At 24.2% G+C, this 21,114-nt stretch overlaps 6 protein-coding genes across 6 annotated transcripts; 2 read left to right on the top strand and 4 right to left on the bottom strand. All coding sequences in view use genetic code 6, as the record gives it.

Annotated features, from left to right (window-relative positions):
* Positions 1–3,757: 3,757 nt before the first annotated feature.
* On the top strand, positions 3,758–7,042 carry TTHERM_01097970 (cell surface immobilization antigen; the record flags this gene model as incomplete). Its single annotated transcript, XM_001010932.1, has 1 exon — positions 3,758–7,042. One exon carries the CDS (start codon positions 3,758–3,760, stop codon positions 7,040–7,042), a length of 3,285 nt encoding a protein of 1,094 aa, XP_001010932.1.
* Positions 7,043–7,746: 704 nt separating this feature from the next.
* TTHERM_01097960 (Rab-family small GTPase) lies at positions 7,747–8,628 on the bottom strand (the record flags this gene model as incomplete). Its single annotated transcript, XM_001010931.1, has 4 exons — positions 7,747–7,853; positions 7,913–8,163; positions 8,214–8,391; positions 8,526–8,628. The coding sequence occupies 4 exons, from the start codon at positions 8,626–8,628 to the stop codon at positions 7,747–7,749; spliced, it is 639 nt and encodes a 212-aa protein (XP_001010931.1).
* A 580-nt stretch (positions 8,629–9,208) lies between these two features.
* On the bottom strand, positions 9,209–11,476 carry TTHERM_01097950 (oligosaccharyltransferase subunit ribophorin II; the record flags this gene model as incomplete). The annotated part of the gene is made up of 4 exons (XM_001010930.2): positions 9,209–10,324; positions 10,383–10,772; positions 10,860–11,039; positions 11,147–11,476. 4 exons carry the CDS (start codon positions 11,474–11,476, stop codon positions 9,209–9,211), a joined length of 2,016 nt encoding a protein of 671 aa, XP_001010930.2.
* Positions 11,477–12,996: 1,520 nt separating this feature from the next.
* Positions 12,997–13,671, bottom strand: TTHERM_001097949 (isochorismatase hydrolase; the record flags this gene model as incomplete). Its single annotated transcript, XM_012796301.1, has 1 exon — positions 12,997–13,671. One exon carries the CDS (start codon positions 13,669–13,671, stop codon positions 12,997–12,999), a length of 675 nt encoding a protein of 224 aa, XP_012651755.1.
* A 712-nt stretch (positions 13,672–14,383) lies between these two features.
* TTHERM_01097940 (RINT-1/TIP-1 family protein) lies at positions 14,384–17,006 on the bottom strand. The gene is made up of 6 exons (XM_001010929.2): positions 16,341–17,006; positions 15,643–16,267; positions 15,534–15,587; positions 15,275–15,479; positions 14,702–15,218; positions 14,384–14,655 (listed from the first exon to the last, which is right to left on the bottom strand). Exons 1-6 carry the CDS (start codon positions 16,877–16,879, stop codon positions 14,502–14,504), a joined length of 2,094 nt encoding a protein of 697 aa, XP_001010929.2. The 5' UTR covers positions 16,880–17,006; the 3' UTR covers positions 14,384–14,501.
* Positions 17,007–18,272: 1,266 nt separating this feature from the next.
* Positions 18,273–21,077, top strand: TTHERM_01097930 (DENN domain protein; the record flags this gene model as incomplete). Its single annotated transcript, XM_001010928.1, has 1 exon — positions 18,273–21,077. One exon carries the CDS (start codon positions 18,273–18,275, stop codon positions 21,075–21,077), a length of 2,805 nt encoding a protein of 934 aa, XP_001010928.1.
* Positions 21,078–21,114: the final 37 nt, after the last annotated feature.

Below are 21,114 nucleotides of genomic sequence, written 5' to 3'. Positions count from 1 at the left end.
CCCCAACCCCAACCCCAACCCCAACCCCAACCCCAACCCCAACCCCAACCCCAACCCCAACCCCAACCCCAACCCCAACCCCAACCCCAACCCCAACCCCAACCCCAACCCCAACCCCAACCCCAACCCCAACCCCAACCCCAACCCCAACCCCAACCCCAACCCCAACCCCAACCCCAACCCCAACCCCAACCCCAACCCCAACCCCAACCCCAACCCCAACCCCAACCCCATTAAAATATTTTTATTTCTTTTAATTTTATAATTAAGATTATTATCTATTTAAATTTTTAAGCCTAAAATTCAATTTTTTTGTAAAAAAAATATTTTAGCTTAGTAAATATTTATATTAATTATCTTTTTATATTTGTGTTTTGATTTTTCAATTAATTCAAAATAAAAAATTTTTTTTTTTCAAAAAAGTGATTTTTATTAATTTTTAAATATAAACTTGAGAAAAAATTAGGTAATTTAAAAACTATATTTTAATACTATTATTAATATTGTTTTTAATTTAAATTTTAAATAGTTTTTTAGATTTATATAATATACCATAGAAATTCTAGTTATTATAAATTATAAAGTAATATTTTCAAAAAAACATTTATCTTTTTAAAGCTCCTGAAGTACCTAAGATAATGTAGATCAAAAATATATAGTAATGGTGTTATTATATTTTTATTAGAAGTGTCAAGTTTGAGAAAACTTGAATAAAATCAATATATTTTCTAAAAAAATTGGCTTATAAATTATAAAATTAAAAAATCTTAAATTTTTTTTACTTATTTATGAGATGAAATATTTTAAAATCCATTTATTTTGATGATGGCAATGACAGTAATTTCAAAATTTAAACATTAAAGTATTGATTAATATTTAATATTGAATGAAACTAAATGATATTATTATAAATTTGATTTTTTTTTTCTATTTTGAGCTGTATTCTCTAATATATGTATACCACAATATTTTATTTTAAACTGATTTTCCTAATCTTTTTTTTTATTATTTATTCAATAATCTTTCTTTTAACTATACGTAATTTCATAATATTTTGGAAGTAGATTTTAAATTAATTTTTTCTTTATTTAAAAAAACAATCCAAATTTGAATATTATTTCAACAGCAATATTTTTGATTTGATTTGCCTTTCATTATTCTATAAAAAATAAAATATCTGTTTTCAAAAATAATAAAAATGTAAAAATTAACTTTTTTTGAAAATAAAAACTTTGTTTATTTAATTTTGGAATTAAAAATTTAGAATTTTAAACTATGTGTTTTACAAGTAATGCTAAAAAGATTCTAAAATAAATTTAACTCATCTTGAAGCAAATAAAAATTATTAAATTTATTATTTACATTTTATTATAATGATATTGTATATATTAACTAGTTTTAGTATGTTCTTTTAAATTTAAATTTGAGAGTAAATATATTATTATATTAAACATAAAAAAAAAATAATTTAATATCAATTGAATTTGTTTTTTTACATTTGTTAATTAATTATCTATCAAAGTGAATTTATATTTTTATTTAAATATTTAAAATATTATCAATTATTTTGAAAATATTTCTAAAAATATTAAAGACTTACTTGCTATTACAATTAATCAGTATATATTACTGATTATTTAAGTTCTCAAAGATATTTTATACTTGCATAATAACAACAAAAATAATTACAACTTTAAAGTTTTAATTGTAAATTATATTTATAACATTTATATTATTTTTAAGTCTTTAAATAATAATCTAAGGCTAAAAATAGTTAAAATCATTTCATTTTTAAAAGTATTTGGGATTAATTTTAACGATTAATTTGTTTAATATTTCTATTCGCATTTTTGTTTAAGGAAGTTGAATATTAAAAATTCAAAAAAATTGCTTGTGTAAATTGCTATTTTAAATTTTGTTGATGATGAGGAATGTTTTTGATTTACATATTTTTTTGATTAAAAGTAAGTAAAAAATGTGATTAATTCTAGAATTAATTTAAAATTGCCTCATACAACATTAAAAATTGAAATATTTGACGATCAATAGAAAAACAATTTATCAAATAGTGTTTGATAAAAATATAATAAAAGACTCTCTTAAATGTTAATTAATAAATATTTTCTTTAATATCCTTTAATGTATTGTGAATTTTTCATAATTATTCATTTAAGTGATTAGTTTATTGTTATTTAAGTTCAGAAAATTAAACAGAGGACTTTATTATATATTTTAAATCAATTATTAACAGAGAATTAAAATGATTGTGACAACCAAAAATATTCACTAACATAAAATAATAATTTAAATTTATTTAAATTTTCATTTTCAAATTTAAAATTTAATTAATTTTTCTATTATATTACAAATTAAATGATATATAAATATATATATCTAATATTGTTTAATTTTAAATTTTGAAGATGATGTAGATTAATCTTATAATCAAAATATTTTGACGCAGACAAGCTAATAAATAACAGAAGTAAATATTTTATTTAGAAAAGTATTATGCTGTTCTAAAAATTAACTTGTTAAATTATTTTCTATATTTTATACATTATTTAATTAATTCAAATAATATTTATAATATAAATTAATATAATTTTGTTTCATTCTATTTATAATAAAATAAATTATAAACATTTTCTTATTCCTAGATAAATTTTACTATTTAGTGAGATATTCTGATTTTTTTAGTAAAATTGTAAATACTATGAGAGAATGCAGAATTAAATTTATTTCCTAAGCCATTTTTATTGAATCTGGTATCGAAAATTATCTAAGCAATTACTATAAACATAGTAAAAACAAAGTAGACAATTTAAATTATCCATATAATAGATTTGTTAAGATTTGTTGATTTTATAATTATTCAGTCAGTCAGACAATCATTAATTTTTTCAAAAGATATCTTTTTAATAGAATTTTTTAGATTTTGAAATAATTTTTGATGAAAATAATGTATTTACATATTTTTTCTGTTAGATTAAATGAAATTTAATATAAGAAAAAAATAATTTTTATGTTGAAGTTATTTTTTATGTTAAATTAATTCATATATTATAAAATTTAAATTATAATCAATTCTGATTCAAGCTGACACTCCATATAATTAATACGATTCTTATTTTATTATAACTGTAATCAATCATATGAGTTTCTTAAACATTTTAGTTCTAACTTATAATCTTTGCAGTTTAAAAAAAAATCTTTAAAATTAAAAGTTAGAAATTAAGAACATTTTTATAAGGTTTTATAAACAGATATTTTATATATTTATTAGACAATGATTCTTTTGAAGGTAAACAGATTTTTAAATAGTTATAGATTTATTATAAAAATAATAAAATTTTTTTGTTGTTAGAATTCATCGTATTTTCTGCTTTTATAATGTTTCTAGGGAATGCATTAAAACTCTACATCACAATATACATTCTAAACTAAAATAGCAATATTTGAAATTTTTATTAAAATTTGAAGTAGTATTTACTAGATTAATCCTCCTAGATGAATAAGGCTTACACTTTATTTTTAGAATTTGTTTGTTTATTCCCAAATAGTTTTTTACAAAAGCTATCAATTACTTTTTAATTATATTTACAATAAGAATGCCAATTACTATAGAATCTGTCAACATATAATCTTTATCGAATCAACTGGATTTTATATGTCTATTTATATTCATTGAGGTTTATATAAATTAATTAAATTAAAAACTTTGGATAAAACCTTACTTCAAATCAAATCAAAACTTATGAAATTTAAAATAAGCGCTCTCTATTTAATTTAGACTTTTGCCATCGTTGCTATTTCTGCAAGTCCTGGCAATCCAGTCCAATGCTTATAGCCATCTAATCCATGTGATGATTCAAACTGTGGAAGTTTACCAAGTGGAGCTGGTTGCTAATGGGCAGCATATTCAGATAACAATTCTACAGCTGGTGCTGGTAATTCTACGTCTTCTTGCATTATATCTGACTGCAGTTGCTATAATTCTACATTATAAGGTTTAACTGATTTATTCTGTTAATCATGTGGATAAATAAATAACTAATTTGCTAATTTAGCAGGTAATTAATGCGTTTCTTCTTCGGCTTCTTGTGGAAGCAATAGAATGCCTAACACTTGGACAGATGCTGATTGTGCTCTTTGTAATCCTTTAGCTCCTTTTGCTTCTAGTGATAAATCTTCTTGCTAAGCAAACTCCTCATCAAATAATTGCAATGCTACCTCTGGATTAACAGATGCTATATGTGCCTCCTGTGCCTAATAAAATAATAATAACAGCACAAATAGCACAAATCCAAGTGGAGGTAATAGTACTAATTCAAATTAGCTTTTATTTGCCAATAATAATGGAACTGCATGTGTTGCATCATCTGACTCATGCGGAAGTAGCAGAGCTCCTAATACATGGACTGACGCAGATTGTGCTCTTTGCAATCCTTTGGCTCCTGTTGCTTCCAGCGATAAATCTTCTTGTGTTTTAAGCTCTTAACAGAATAATTGTAATGCAACTTCAGGATTAACAGATGATATTTGTGCCTCATGCTCATAACAAAATAACAATAATAGCACTAATTCTAATAACAACAGTACGAATGCTAATAATAACAATAGCACCAATTCTACTTAAATTTTGTTTGCTAATTATAACGGAACAGTATGTGTTGCATCTTCAGCTTCATGTGGAAGTAGCAGAGCTCCTAATACATGGAATGATGCAGATTGTGCCCTTTGCAATCCTTCAACTCCAGTCGCTTCCATTGATAATTCTACGTGTATTGTAATCACCTAATAGAACAATTGTAATGCAACTTCAGGATTAACAGATGCTATTTGTGCCTCTTGTTACTAATAGTTTAATAGCACCAATTCTAATAACAACAGTACGAATGCTAATAATAGCACAAATTCTAACGAACCTGTGTTTGCTAATTAAAATGGAACTGCATGTGTTGCATCTTCAGCTTCGTGTGGAAGTAACAGAGCTAATAATACATGGACTGATGCAGATTGTGTTCTATGTAATCCATTAACTCCTTTTGCTTCTGGTGACAAATCTTCATGTATAATTGGTCAGTAGAACCTTTGTAATGCAACTTCTGGTTTAACAGATTCTATTTGCTCACTATGCGCTTAACAAAACAACAACAATAGTACTAACAATAACAATAGCACTAATTCTAACAATAGTACTGATAATGGAAATAGCACAAATTCTAATAATAACAATAGTACAAGTATGAACTTGAATCTGTATGCTAATCTAAATGGTACAGCTTGTGTAGCTTCTTCTGCAACATGTGGCAGTGGCAGAGCCCTAAATTCTTGGACTGATGCAGATTGTGCCCTTTGTAATCCTTTAACTCCTTTAGCTTCTGGTGACAAATCTTCATGTATAATTGGTCAGTAGAACCTTTGTAATGCAACTTCTGGTTTAACAGATTCTATTTGCTCACTATGCGCTTAACAAAACAACAACAATAGTACTAACAATAACAATAGCACTAATTCTAACAATAGTACTGATAATGGAAATAGCACAAATTCTAATAATAACAATAGTACAAGTATGAACTTGAATCTGTATGCTAATCTAAATGGTACAGCTTGTGTAGCTTCTTCTGCAACATGTGGCAGTGGCAGAGCTCTAAATTCTTGGACTGATGCAGATTGTGCCCTTTGTAATCCTTTAACTCCTTTAGCTTCTGGTGACAAATCTTCATGTATAATTGGTCAGTAGAACCTTTGTAATGCAACTTCTGGTTTAACAGATTCTATTTGCTCACTATGTGCTTAACAGAACAACAACAATAGTACTAACAATAACAATAGCACTAATTCTAACAATAGTACTGATAATGGAAATAGCACAAATTCTAATAATAACAATAGTACAAGTATGAACTTGAAGCTGTATGCCAATCTAAATGGTACTGCTTGTGTTGCTTCTTCTGCTACATGTGGTAGTGACAGAGCTCTAAATTCTTGGACAGACTCAGATTGCGCACTATGCAATCCTTTGACTCCCATTTCTTCAAGTGCAGGAGTCTCTTGTATTGGTGTTTAGAATAAAAATTGTAATTCTACTTAAGGATTAACTGATTCAATTTGCTATGCATGTGCTTAATACATTCAAATTAGCAACAGTACAGACAACAGTACTAATGCTAATAATGGCAATTAAACCAATAATGCCAACAGTACTAATAATACAAGTGTAAACCTAAAAATATTTGCGAATGCAAATGGAACAGCTTGCGTTGCCTCTAATGCAACATGTGGTAGTAATAGAATTATTAATTGGAATGACGGAGATTGCTCCCTTTGCTCTCCTGACAAGCCTCTAGCATCAAGTGGAGGTGACTATTGCTTCTCTTTTTCACCAAGTAATTGTACAGCGAATTTCAATTTAACGGATTCTATATGCTTTGAATGCGCTTAGTTGAGTAATTAAAATGCTACGGTATCTAATAACACGAATAGTAACTCTAATAATACCGACAGTAACAACAACAGTACTATTCCATAAAATAATAATAGCACAAACTCAACTAGCAACTAGAATGTCACTATTGTTAATAACAGAGTGTATGTAAATATTCTTGGTAACTCATGTGTTGCTTCTTCAGCAACATGTGGCATAAATAGAGTACCTAATTCTTGGAGTGATTCAGACTGTGCACTATGCTCTCCATACGCTCCATTTGCAAGCCTTGATGGTTCAAAATGTGTTTCAAGTAGATCAATTAATTGCTAAGTATCATTCAATTTTACCGATTTTATTTGTGCTGCTTGTGCAATTCAATACAATAACAATAATTTTTGGGCAAATAATAACGGTACTTCATGTGTACCAACATAAGCTACTTGTGGTAGTGCTAGAACTATTAAATGGACTAATCTTGACTGTTCTCTTTGCAACACCTAAACTCCTTTGGCTTCAGCAGATGGATTGTATTGTGTTTCAAGTACATTTGGTTCATGGCTTGCATTTACCTTTAGCCTGATTGTTTTATGTGTTTTCTATTATTGAAAATACTAATCAAAAAAAGCAATAATTTATATAAGCTTAACTTTTTATATATATTTTTATGTTTTCTAAGTATTATAAATTTAAAATTTTAATATTTTATCATCAATTCATATGAAAACATTTAAAAAAGTAAAATTCACATTATTTTAAATTCCTGAAAGTTTAATTAAAATTTATGAATTTATTTATTCTAAAGTTATTGAACTATAATTTCTGTCATAAAATCTAAAATCAAATCAAATTCAAAATTCTAATAAACTATTAAGTTAAATATTTGATTAATTAATTTGGCTTATAATATGAAGAAATAATAACAAATTAATTAATAAGTTTATTTCTTTTCAAGATATTAAGGTTAATTATTTAATTAAATTATAAAAGATTGTTAATTTGTTAATAAATTTTCTTGAGAAACTGATTGATTAAGATTAAACAGAAATATTAACAAATATGGATGGATGGATGTATGTATGTATGTTTAAAGATATAATTAGATTTGATAGGAAAATATTTTATTTATTTATTGTTTATTTACTTAATTTATTTTAGCTTAATTCTTATACTAATAATGCTTGTTTATTTATTTTTTTAGTTATTTCATTCATTTTTAAATATATTTCATCAAAAAAAGTTATTATTATTTTATATTCATAGTTGATTGATCGATTGATTAGATTTAACTAAATATAATTTAAAAATTAAAGTCAGCAAGAACACATATTTTAATTTTATTCTTATAAGTCTGGCTTTCTAGTGTGTTCTCCTAAACCTGCAGTAATTCTTGGCTTTAAATCAGACATACTAATTTAACCTTTTTGTAAAAAAAATTATCAATTTTTATGATTTATTCAAATTAAGTTAATTTTTTACCTTTTTCAACCATTTCAGTGATAACTTTAGTGACTTCTAAAAAGGCATTCTCAACATTTTCACCAGTTAAGGCAGATATTTCAAAAAACATCACATTATTTTCTTTACAGAAGTTTTCAGCATCTTGTTAAGAAACTTGTCTTTCTTCTTTCAAATCGCATTTATTTCCACAAACTGCTATACAAATGTCACTTCTAGCTAATTCTCTTGCATCTGCTATCCATTATTTTACAGAGTGAAATGATTCTACACTAAAATTAATTTTAGTTTAAACAAAAATATCTAAAAATAAAATATCTACTCTGTAATGTCATAAACGATTATAGCACCTAATCCTCCTCTATAATAAGTTCTTGCTACTGATTTAAATCTCTCTTAACCAGCTGTATCCCAAATTTATAATTTAATGTTTTTATTTTTTGCAGTCACTACTTTTGAGCCAAACTCAACGCCAATTGTGTAAGAAGAGTTTTTTTTAACTATTTTAATATAAGAATAATTTAGTTATCATTGATTTAAAATAAATTTTGTATTTTTAATCTCACAAAGCATGATATTTGTAAGAATTAAACTGTCATACTTTATGCAATATATTAAAAAAATATAATATTACATTTTCCCTCAAGAAAATTGTGTAAAGTGCATGTTTTGCCAGTGCTTGTATTGCCAATAATTATAAATTTATATAATAGATCATATGACTTTTCCTTATCCATTTTATATACTAGATTTTTTTAACTTTCAAACCTATTTCTTTTAAATTAGATGTGCTATAAATTTTTTTTTCTTTCAACAAATTTGGTAATTTTTCTAATTTTTTAATTAATTTCTTTAGATTATGCTCTATATAAATTCTATTCATAGAGGTCTGCGTTATTCATTTCAATTTTTTAATTAAAAAATGAATTCGAAAAACGTAAAAAGGAAAAATTTGACTCTTAGTAAAATACATAGTGAAAGTTCAAAGAATTAAATATCTCATGAAAAGATATTATTAAATTTGGTATGGATCAAATTTTATCAGTAAATTTTTAAAATGGAAGATTTAAACATATATTTTTTTATACTCAGTTCGATTAAACTAACTAAAATAAATAGATAAAAAATATTAAAAAATAAATGTCTGAAGAACAAATATGCTTTATTATTAAAATTTTTATTTTTATCATAGTTTTAAAATAGAGTATTTATTATGAGTAAATGAAACATACAAAGATACAAAATCATAAAAAATATAGTTTTTTTACAGAATCAATTAATTTTATTTGATATTATGAAATCTGAAATACTAATTGATCAGTTTTACTTTTTACTTCCAGTTAAACTGTTAAGTGCTAAGTTACCAATTATTAAGAATGGGATGATTCCTGCACAAATATAAGTAACTGTTTCCATGAGGTTAATCTATACCCAGAAAAGTAGAAGTAAGGAGAAAGCTATTAATATTGAAAGTATAAAGATTTGAACATAGATTTTTTATAATCCAGATAAATTGTTGTATTTATCCCAATTCAAGTCTATCTTATTTAGCATAACAAAGAAGAAAATGAAACAGCAAGCCATCATAAAGACAACAGCATAAATGAAAAGGATAGGAGGAGTCTTGATTTCGTCATTAATTACATATGAAATTGGCTTAGGGAGTATGTAATCTGCATCATTAGGTGGGTTTTTGTCATTACGGTTAGTTTTGAAAGTGGTTTCAAGGGTTACAAAATTATGAACAATTTATTAAGTAAGTCTTTGGTCAGCAATGATTAATTCAGCTTCATAAGTGGCTGAGTAAGGTAAAATAATTAAAGGATCGCCAAAGTCTACGATTGCAAGATAAGAATTGGAAATTTCATCATATTCTGCATTAACAAGATGGGTAACACCTTTAAAAGTAGGGTGTCTCAAACGAATAGCGACTTGAGAGGGAGAGAATTAATATTTTTCATTTGCAAAAGAAAAAGCGAATTGAACATAAACAAAAGAGTTTTGGTTTGCCTGAACTTTTTCAACCTTTTTAGTCTTAAGATTGTAAGAGTGGGTGTATTTCTTAGGTATTTTTCCCTTTCCTTAAGCAACTTCAAATTCTATGTTTTTAACTGTTAAAGTGGTAGTAAAGAGCACCTTTTCTGATAGTATTTCTTCTTAGTTATTATAAATTTTCAAATAATGGAAACCAGGTTCAGTAATTAATGAATTGTTAATCTTAAATTCAAGTGGCCATTATTCATTTGTGCTATTTGTAGATAAAATATCAGCTTGGACTAATTTTTCACGTCTGTAAAGAGCAGCCTTGAGAGGTTGAGTTTTTTGGGTTTTTTCACCAAGAATATTTTCGTAATGAACTAAAATAGAGGATTATTTTGTCTTTAAATCATAAAGGGCTTTTTTAACAGTGACAACATCTGAATCTTTAGCATTCTTTTTAAAGAAAAAATGTTTAGTTCATTATAAATTAGCTTTAAAAAATTAAATTTACCAAATAAATATTGACGAGCTCAAACTTTTCACTAGGGTTGAGAATTTGAGAATTAGCATTTTCCTTTAAGAAGCTGAGAATTCCATTTTTGAATTTGCTTTGGAATGTTTTATAAGATTAAAGATTCTAAATAGCTGTAACAGTTGTGAAAAATTTATAAATTTTTGCTGTAACTTCCAAAGTTAAAGTGCTCTCCAAAATACATATTTATCTATTCTCTACCTAAACTGAATTAACTAAGATACTTTCTAAAGGAATATCAATAAACTTGAGAACCTCAGTTTCGTTAAAGGATTTTTTGATTTGATTTTAATTACCTTACTATTATTACAACAAGCAAAGTTGCAAGGTATCCAAAATATATCCAGTTGCAATATTATTTCTATTTTCCTTTTATTAAATATTATTAATTTTTACTAACTCAAAAAGCTAAAATATTTATTTCTTTTAAACTCATGAAAGAATAAATTCAATTACTTAATCCTATGATCTGACTCTAGAAGTACCATCTTATTGGAGGTATATCATATATAAACCGCATGTTTAAGAGTAGATCTTTTCCATATTTAATTCAAATGCCAAAGCTGTTGTGTAGTAAACTTATTCTGGAGTATCAACACTGCTGCTTTCATTTTGTAAGACTTCCTTGATAGCAGCCTATTAAAATATGTAAAAAAATATTGCTGAGCATCAGAATTATTGTGAATCAAAATAAAATTTAGAAATAAATCTGATTAAACTTATCATTTTAAGTAATGAATTACTGTTGAGTATTCTATGTTGCATTTAGGAATCATTTACTTAAGCTTCAAGAAGTAATATATAGATTTAGAATCAGTGAGAAGCTTTTGGATATCTCCTTACTTTTGCAAAAACGAGCAAGCATTTGCGCTTTAAATTACGTTTAAGTCAGCTAGTGCTTTATAATTAAATCCTTCTTTGTATAAGTTTTCAAAGTTCAAAAGACCATTCTCAATAGAATTTCTTACAAAAACCTCGCTTTATTTGATATATTCCTAAGAAATTTATGCCTATGTGAATGTGAGGAAGCAAATTAGAAGGAATAAATATGAATATGCCTTAATTGTATTCATCGCTGCTTAAGTTGCTGATGAGTAATTAATTAATTTGTTTGTTTGTTTGTGTTTGTTTCCTATTTTATTTTATGCTTGGAAATTAATATTTAATTTTTCTTTATTCAAACAATTAAGATATCAGATATGCTATTTTAATATATTGATTTGTTAATTAATAAATATCAATCTCTATTTTATTGAAGCAAAAAAGATACATTCATAAATACTAACAAAAAAGCAAGCAAGTATATATTCTTTCTATCTTTATTTCAGTCAATCATTCATTCATTCTTTTTCTTCAATGAATTTATCAAGCAAAAAACAAAATAAACATTTCATTGTAGCTATTTACCAATTCAAATCAATATTATCAAATACGTGTTTTCTTTCCATTTTTCCGCTAATTAAATAAGGTAGATATCCTTTTTTTTAATTATTTAATATCCTCCAAATCTTTATTTTTTATTTCTCTTATTCATTCATTAACTAATTTATTACTTTTCAATCAATTAAAATTTTTTATTACATTCTAATAAATCTTTTTATTTTACATGAAAATATTTATTTATCTTAATTCATTCATTTTTTGTTATTTCTACCACATTACTCTTTCTTTTCATTTTGATAGATAATAAATAAATCAGATTTTGTTTTTAAGAAAAAATACAAAACTAAGCAAATATTTAATTAATTTACCGGATAAAAAAATTCTTAATCTTGCAGTACTTCATATATGAAGAAAAAAATTTTTAAATTATTAATAATATTTTGACTAAAACAATACCTGTATAATGGAATATTCAAACTATTTAGTAAAATAAAAATATTTTTAAAATATCTAAATTAAAATAATAACACAAAAAAGTAAATCAGAAATAATTAAGAATAAACCTAAAAAGAACCTAAAATAATAATTCATATATCCTAAAATTAAAAAAAAATTCATAAAACTTACTATATTGATTAAAATTATTTATATAATATTAAAAAGAGATAGTTTTAAATAAATCCCAATAAAAATTTAATTAGATTTTTGAGATGGCAAATATCCCTCCATATAATGAAAAGAAATATATAAATTATTATTTATATTTAACAATTTTAGAAGAAAAGGCATTGAATTTCTATTTAATACAAATTAAAAATTGAATATTTTTTACTATCAAACTGATTATAAAATCTTAGAAAACAAACAGTAAGTAAATAATATTTTACTTTTATAAATATTTAAAGATTAAACAAATAAATTTAAACATTTTTCACATTGATAACTTTATAATTTAAAAATAAATAATAAATATTATTAATGAACTTATTTTATTAGTAAAAAATCCATAAATCAATTAGATAAAAAAGTAGAAATTATTAAAAATATTTTAAAATATTTAAAAAAATGAATAACTGGACTTAATAAATATTTATTTGTTTTATCATTAAATAAATGTTTCAAAAACTAAAATAGAAAATATTATTTAAAATATTTCTTTTTAAAATTTTAAATTAAAATGATAAATAATCATTTTAGATATTAAATAAATTCATTTATTTTTTTAATCTAAAATAAGTAGAAATTAACTTGAATCAATTATTTATAAATCTGTATTTTTAAGCTCATTCAAAGCTGTGTTATGTCTTTCTTAAGTTGATGCAGCTAAGCAATCTGAAAGCATAGTTACATCGAAACCTAAATGAAAAGCGTCAACACTTGTAGCTCTACAACAATAATTGGTTGCTATTCCACAGACAACAACTTGTTAGATATTTTTTTCTTTTAAATAATCTAGTAGAGCTGTTTTTCTAAAAGCTGAATAATACTATTTTTAAATAATCCTATCATACTCTTAATCCTACATTTTAACAACTTCTTTGTAAAATTATATGCCAGTTGTATCTCTTTTACAGCAAGTAGGTTAACCTTAGTTATGACTTCCGCTTAAGAGATGGTTATTTAATGGTACTCTTTAAATCCTGTCTTCTGTGGGATTGAAGAAAAGAGGTGATAATTTTAACTCTTCTACTTCACCATAAATAGAATGTATCCATATAATTGGAAATTAATTTTTTCTAAATACTTAGCACATTTAATCTATTCTTGGAAGAATTGACCTGTTGAATTTCAAATCTCCACCCCTTAAATCAGAGAAATGGTTATCCTCTAAAAAATCATTCTAAAGATCAATTATTATCAAAGCATACTTTCTATCGTGATTCATTAGTAATTTACTTAAATCAAACAATATATTTTTTAAGACTAAATAGAATGAAAATATTTAGATAAATTAAATTAAAATATAGATATCAAGAAAGAAAGCAAAACTTGATAATAATTTTTCATAAAATAAATAAGGTTATCAAAAAATTAACAAATAAAAGCAATATAATTAATTACCAATATATTAATACTATTATTCTATGACAATTTTTATAATTATAAATTAAATTATAATAAGAGAATACTTTTTAAATTTTCTAAACTTAGTTAAATTACTTATAATAAATATGATATTTTATCTTTATATTCTCATTAATTCAGATTTTTGAAAATATTCTTATCCTTGTTTACAAATCTTAATTAAAATAATTTTATAAAATGAGTTTTTAGATCTTAATTAAGTAGATAATAATTAATGAGAATGTATAGTATATAAATATTATAAATTATCATTTTCAAGGTAAGATTCATAATATTTTATTATTGAAAAGCTAAAAAATGAAAAAAAGGCGATAATATTTTTAAAGAAAATTTTAATAAATTAGTAAGGGCTCTTATGTAATCGTGGTAAAGTATTTCAATTGAATATTATTCACTCATTAATTTACTTTTGTTTAAATTCATTTTAATGTAAATTTATATTTGTTATTTTTATAAAATTTTTTATTGATATTGTTTTGATTTAATAATTGATTCAAATATTGAAAACAATTAATAAATTATGAAATAATATCTTTTAGAAAATACTATTTTGATTTGAGAAAAATATTTTAAAGCAAACAAAAGTGAATAATTTAAATATTATTTAAATAAAATTAATAATTTTTTTTCTCAGACGTTAATCAAATTAATTCTTTCTAATATTTGGATCTCTTCTTTCTTCAATAATTTGAAATGAAGACTTAAAACTTCGACTTATTCTGCACTAAGCATAAGATTTAACTTTTTTTTATCCATAGTGGCACACTTTTCTATTTCAGTCAATCTAAAAAAGAATATAAATTATAAAAATATAAATGGGATTAATTTACTTTTCTTTGGGTTTCTCAAAGTCTACATTTGGTAGATTCTCAATGGAAGTTTAAACTGTGTCAAGTATGACGAAAAATATACTGTCTATTAAAAATTCCATACCAAATATAGAGAATTTATTATAGCTTTTGAAGATTTAATTAAAGACAAAATCTTCGAAGTCTTTCAATAATTTATTAATTATGTACTTAAAAGATTTTATGCTAACTTTTTTCTATAATTACTTTAGTGGATTAACTAGGGAATCAAATATTTATGTTTTTAACTCATTTACATCTACATCTGTTTCTTCTACAATTTTGGGGTGAGTAAAATATTTAAAGTAAGTTGAATTAATTAACTTTTTAGCATCTCTTAAGCTGCTTTTTATAATAGGATCACTAAACTTAAATACTACTTACTCTATACATTCTTATTTAAATTTTTTTAATACCTTCAAGTCATTTTCCTTACCACCTAAAGGATTATTCTCTTAGTACTAACGCAAAATATTATAAACTTTTCTGAAGTATTCATCTATATTTATTTAATTAGAACAAATCATAAAAATAAATAAATATCAATTTTCTTACTTAACTGGAGAGTAATATCATCACTGTTGTCTAAGATTTATTCAAAAATGGTATGCAAATTTTCCATAAATTTGTTAAAGAATTATTCTTAAAGTATTTATTTGACTTTGTCTTTTAAAGTGGCATCTTTAATAAATCCATATTTTTTAACTGTTTTGGCAAATAGTAAAGTGTAATCTTCAACTATAGGAAAAATCTCAAAATTCTAATTAATGAATAAAATTCATTTTAAATTCTATATTAAATAATTTTAGTTTACTTTTTCTGTTGCATATCTTGGCTGAAGCTCTCTCATGTCTACCTTCAGGATTGGCTAATAAATTATTGAAATAAATATTATTTATTATTTTTAGATGCTTTTATTTTACCTAAAGAATTTTCTCATCAAATATTTTAAATTCTTTATTAATTATTAAATTTAAAATATTTTCTTCATTCGTCAATAAAACTTTTTCTAATATGTAAGGAAGGAATCTTTATTCAGCTAATTGAGCGTTTTCTTATTAAATTATAAAGTTCTAGCAATACTTTTCAAGATAACTTTCAAGAGTTTCAAGCTTGGTGATAAAATGACTCAAAAGGTCATCATCCATCAAGAATGTTTCTTTGTCCTACTTGAAACGAATTATAATTGGATTCAAACATATTTTTTAAAACAAATTTTGCATAAAAAGCAAAACAGATTCTTCTCTTTTTCCTTTTTTGAAAATGCTTGCATATCTCTAAACATTATTTTGAAAAGTGTCTTAGAGGTAATCAAAGAACCACTCTGGCTTTGAAGGTTCATTGGTTTCTTTTTCTCCTAAAAAGTGAAAATTAATTGCAACAATAATTGATTCACTTAATACACGAGTAAAAAACATTTTCTCTGGTATGATACCATTCATAACATGATCTATTTGAACTAGTTTCCTTATATAATAAGGGACTATTTACTAGTATTCTTTATCAATTAAAATTTCCTCTTAATCTTCCTATCCCTTTTTATTTGAACTATAAAAAAAATTTACAATCTTTACTTGACTGCTAAAAATATTCTTATTCAAACAAATAAAGAATTTAGTACCTTTTGTAAGGCAGATTAATCATTTTTAAAACAGAATTCAAAACATTGTTGTTTGGAGTTTCAAAATTTTTAAAAAGGGTTTCAAGCTAATTGTACATAAATGCCTAAAATGTACTCTTGCCAGTTTCTAAAAACTATAAATCTAATGCTTTAACTTGGTCCCAAAGATTTTTAGTAGTATTGATTAAGTTATAAGTGTCTTCGTTGAATTCATATAACTTTTTGATTCTCTTTATCTCAATGTAAGTATTGAAAAATTCTTTATATTTTTTATTATAATTGGTTATTTCTTTTTAAATTTCACTGCAATTAGCTGCCAAAATGAGTAAAGATTTATAGTCATCCGCTTCTCTTAAAATCTTGTCATAAGGAATAAGCAAATCAGGTGAAGCATTCTTTTCATATCTTTATTTTATTTCAGATAGCTCTTTTAGAGTTTTTTCATCTTCTTTTATTTCATTGTCATAGCTTTCCATTAGCTTTGTCAATAAATCGCTTGATGCCTTAAAATTAAATAACTAAACTAAATCTAAATTCATTCTTTAGAAAAAATTATTTTAAAATCCTATTGGTTTTTTTGGTGTTTATTATAAACCAAGCCTAGTTTGTTTGTTTGCTAATATCAAAAAATCGATTAAATTTTAATTAATTTAAATAAGTTTTTAATATTGTCAGTTTTTAATAGAAAATTTTATAATATAAAATTTAAACGCGTATCAAAAGAATAAATTTCAAATAGACATTTAACTCTGTTAAATACAAATGTATCAGTTAATATTGAATTAGAAATTTCTATAATTTTTAATAATTTTAAATTTTATTTGAATATTTAATGAAGCACTATTATAAAAGTGCTTTCATAAATTTAATTTATTAAATATCTTTATTTAAAAAAATTGTGTTACATTGCATAATAAATGTGTTACAAAGTTTAAATTTCAATATTGTAAAAGAAATATCGTGTTTATATTAAATATTAATTTATGAAATAGAAAACATTATAACTTCAATTTGTGAAAAATATTTAAGATTCTAATATAAAAATTTGACTTCTTATTTATTTATTTAGCTATTATACCATTAGAAATATTTTAGATCATTTCTTCGATATATTTATTAGCTTGAATTTAAGCTAAAAATAAGAAATTAAAATGCCTTTCTTGAAATCAATCTCTTATTTCTAAAATATTTAAAAATTTAAGTAAGTTAATAGAGTTTAACTTACAATGACTATTTATATTTCTTTAATAAAAATACTATTTTTGTTTTGAATGTTTGTAAATCTTACTGAACTATTAAAAATAAAATACAAAAAATGATTTATTTCTGAAATTAGCAGCACTCTGTATGTATTGTTTATTATTTAAAATAATTCTAATTTAATTTTATTTGTGATACTTTAAAATTTAAACAACATTTGCTTATTGAAAAAAATGTAAGCAAAGTTGAAAATTGTTTCGATTTGAAATATTTAGATTTAGCTTGATTTGAATATAGAAAAAGTTTATTTTTAAGTTATAAACTGAATAAATTTTTAAAAAACTAGCTTTTTAAAATAAGAAATGTTTAATTTATAAGAGAGATTATTCATTTACTCTTATAAATTATATTTAAAAATATAGTTTTGATTTGGATTTTGCATCGACTTTTTTAAATAAAATTATTTAATGTTTGCAATTAATCCATTATCAATCAAGGAAAATATAAATAATGAGATATTAGATGAATTTTTCACTTATTTTTCTTTGAAAATTTTTCTTACTCTTCTATAAAAATATTATTAAAAAAAATTTGATTTGAGATACATAATAAATATATCAAAAATAAAAAGTAACAAACCAAATCAATTTGAATTCTATCATCTCTACTATACTAAATACATTGATTAAACTTTAATTTCTCTGATAATTTTGAAAGGCAGAATTAGTAAAAATGAGTGCAAATTACAGCTTAGAGTAGCTTTCAAAGTTTAAGTCTGACAAATTAAGGCAAATTATTATTTAAATGCAAGAGGAGAGAGCAGACTAAGATTATTTATACTAGCAATCAATTAAGCATTTGGGATAATCATACAAAGATTAAGTAGAGACATAAAAGGAAATGATAAATGAGCTTTTATAATCAGAGGAATCCTTAAAGAAATAAGTGGACATACTCACTTAGAAGTATAACTTTCTAAAATAGGAGTTCGAGAAAGTTAAATAAAAAGAAACTAAACCCATTCTGAAAAATTATTCAAATAACTCTTAGAACTAGAATCAAGTGAACTTCAATATTAATTAATAATTATTTATAGATGAAAAAGAGCTTATAAATAGCTGTATCATAGAGGAAGAAGAGGTAAAAGCTGATGTTGAAGAATAATATTAGATTAAAATAAATTCAGTAAATACCACACCAAGTATTGAGGTCACTCCTTAGAATAATGATCAGGACTTAAAATCAGGATAATTCTTAACTTTTTCTACTTAGTAGCAAACGATCACAAAAACAGGCAAATCAGCAAATAACAGAAGCAATAATGACTTTTTATATAAATCTATTTAATCAAGCAATTACTTGATTATTCCGCAAGATGAAAACCAAGAAAATAGCTATGAAGATTAAAATATTCATCATGAACCAGCTGAAAAAATAACTTATATAAAATCAAATTTTAATAAGTAAAATTAAAGTGCATAAAAGTCTCAAAAGAATGATAGTGCTTTAAAACGTGATAATTTACTTAAAAAACCCAGGTAAGCACCTCTAATAGAAAGAAAAAATAATATAAAAGAAAGTTTTGTCATGCAGTAAATTTAAGACGAAAATCATAATTCTCAATATTACGCACCAAGTATTATTCAAAACTAGTTCCTGCTGATTAGCAACTAATTTAACAATTAGCTTGTTGAAAACTCTCCTGTTTGTGAATCTTAGAATTCTACCTAAGTTGGGGATTTATTTTTTGAAGATTTTTTTATAATTGGGCCTTCTTTATCAGAACTTGAAACTATTGCATAAAATCATCCTTCAATAACTGAAGATACTGTAAATCCAGAAATTTATGTTTGCTTTCCAGGAAAAACAAGCAGTGGCTAAAATCAAAGACAATCATTGAAAAATTTTTGCTATCCTTTTAATGTGAATTTCCAAAAGCATGAGGTGAAAAGTATCCATGAAGGAAAAGTTGATGACATCCTCAATTTGCAAATTTTTAAAAATAATTTCTCAAAGAATAGTCCGAATTCATTTGTATTTTCAATGTTAGGAGATACCTCTTAAGTTACTGATACATCTCAGTTAAACCCAGTACTTTTGAATGCAAATCCAAATCTATCACTTTACTTCATTTGTCATACCACTGAGAACTTTGTAACAGTTCCAGCAACACCAGGAGCAGGCAAGGATGAATAAAATGCTGTTTATTTAGTTCCAATTACCTATTGCTTTATGACATATTATCCATTTATCAGTCATTTTTTAGACATTATCACTGAAATAGCTAATAATATCAAAATAAAAAGAGCAAATTAATATGCTAATTATTATTAACAGTAAGATTAAAATAAATGTTCTTATTGTTAAAATCCTCACAGCCAAAGAAACAGTGGAAAGAAAGATTCGAAAACAGATCTTTCACCTGTTAGAGAAAGAATTTCAGAAAATTCTTTCAGAGATAGCAATTCCACTTAAAACTCAGACAACAATCGAAAGTTAAGCAACGAATAAAAATAACAATGCACTTGCAGAAGAAATAAAAATATTTTAACTAAAATACTTGAGCTTGATATTGAAAATGAGATTCAAACTTTCCAATCAGAGAGCTTTGCAAATATAAGAAAGGCATTGCTAAATTCTTAAAAGCAAATTGTAGAATATTAAGGAGATTTGAGGTTTAAATTTAGAAATAACAATGAATACACATTGAAAAACTACATGGTACCTGCTTAGAATAGAATTGTTTAAATAGAAACAGAGTGGGGAGCTTGTTTGGCGATGTCATGTCTACCACTTGAAGATTTCCTCTTCATATTCACTGCTATTGCACTTGAAAAAAAAATGATATTCTTTTCTTCAAACAAATCACTCCTTACAAGCGTAATTCTCACGTTCTATTCTATATACAAACCATTTACATATGTATTTCCTGTTATATTTAATTTGCCAGTTGAAATGCTTGGAATGCTTGACGCTCCTGTGCCTTTTATTATTGGTATAAATAAAGATAGTTCCTTCAAAGATGAATTAGAGTAGAGCGGAAATGATTTATCAGATAAATTAATAGTAGATCTTGATCGTCAAGTTATCATATGCACAGACGAAAGCAGTAATTAAGTAGAAAAGAATATTCCATAGTTTATAAGTCGCTAAAAAGAGATTATTGAAAACTACTATTTAATTAATCCTCGTAGTTCTAACAGATTTAAATTTTTAAGCTCTTCACTCAAAAGAAAAAACTCTATCTACAATCAAAAAAGTTAAACTTAAAATCAAGAAGATGAGCTTTTGTATTAAGTTACAGATGAATAATATAATTCCATGAGCTTGTTTTTAGAAATAATAAGATCTTGCTTAGAGAAATACTTTATCCAGACACTTCCATCAAATTAGAAATACTAAAGAGATGTTAGATAAATCTAAAACATAGTCTATAGCAAATCTAAAGATGATTGTGATTTTATTTAAGAATTTTTAAAAACTCAATCTTTTACAGCTTATGTAGAAAATATTTATTTAAATACTCCTAGTAATTGAGCCTAATTTGAATGAAAGCTTAAATAAAAAGCTAAAA

The sequence above is a fragment of the Tetrahymena thermophila genome (genome assembly GCF_000189635.1).
Source record: "Tetrahymena thermophila SB210 genomic scaffold scf_8254749, whole genome shotgun sequence".
NCBI classification, from domain to species: domain Eukaryota; phylum Ciliophora; class Oligohymenophorea; order Hymenostomatida; family Tetrahymenidae; genus Tetrahymena; species Tetrahymena thermophila.
This window is presented reverse-complemented; position numbering and strand designations above follow the sequence as displayed.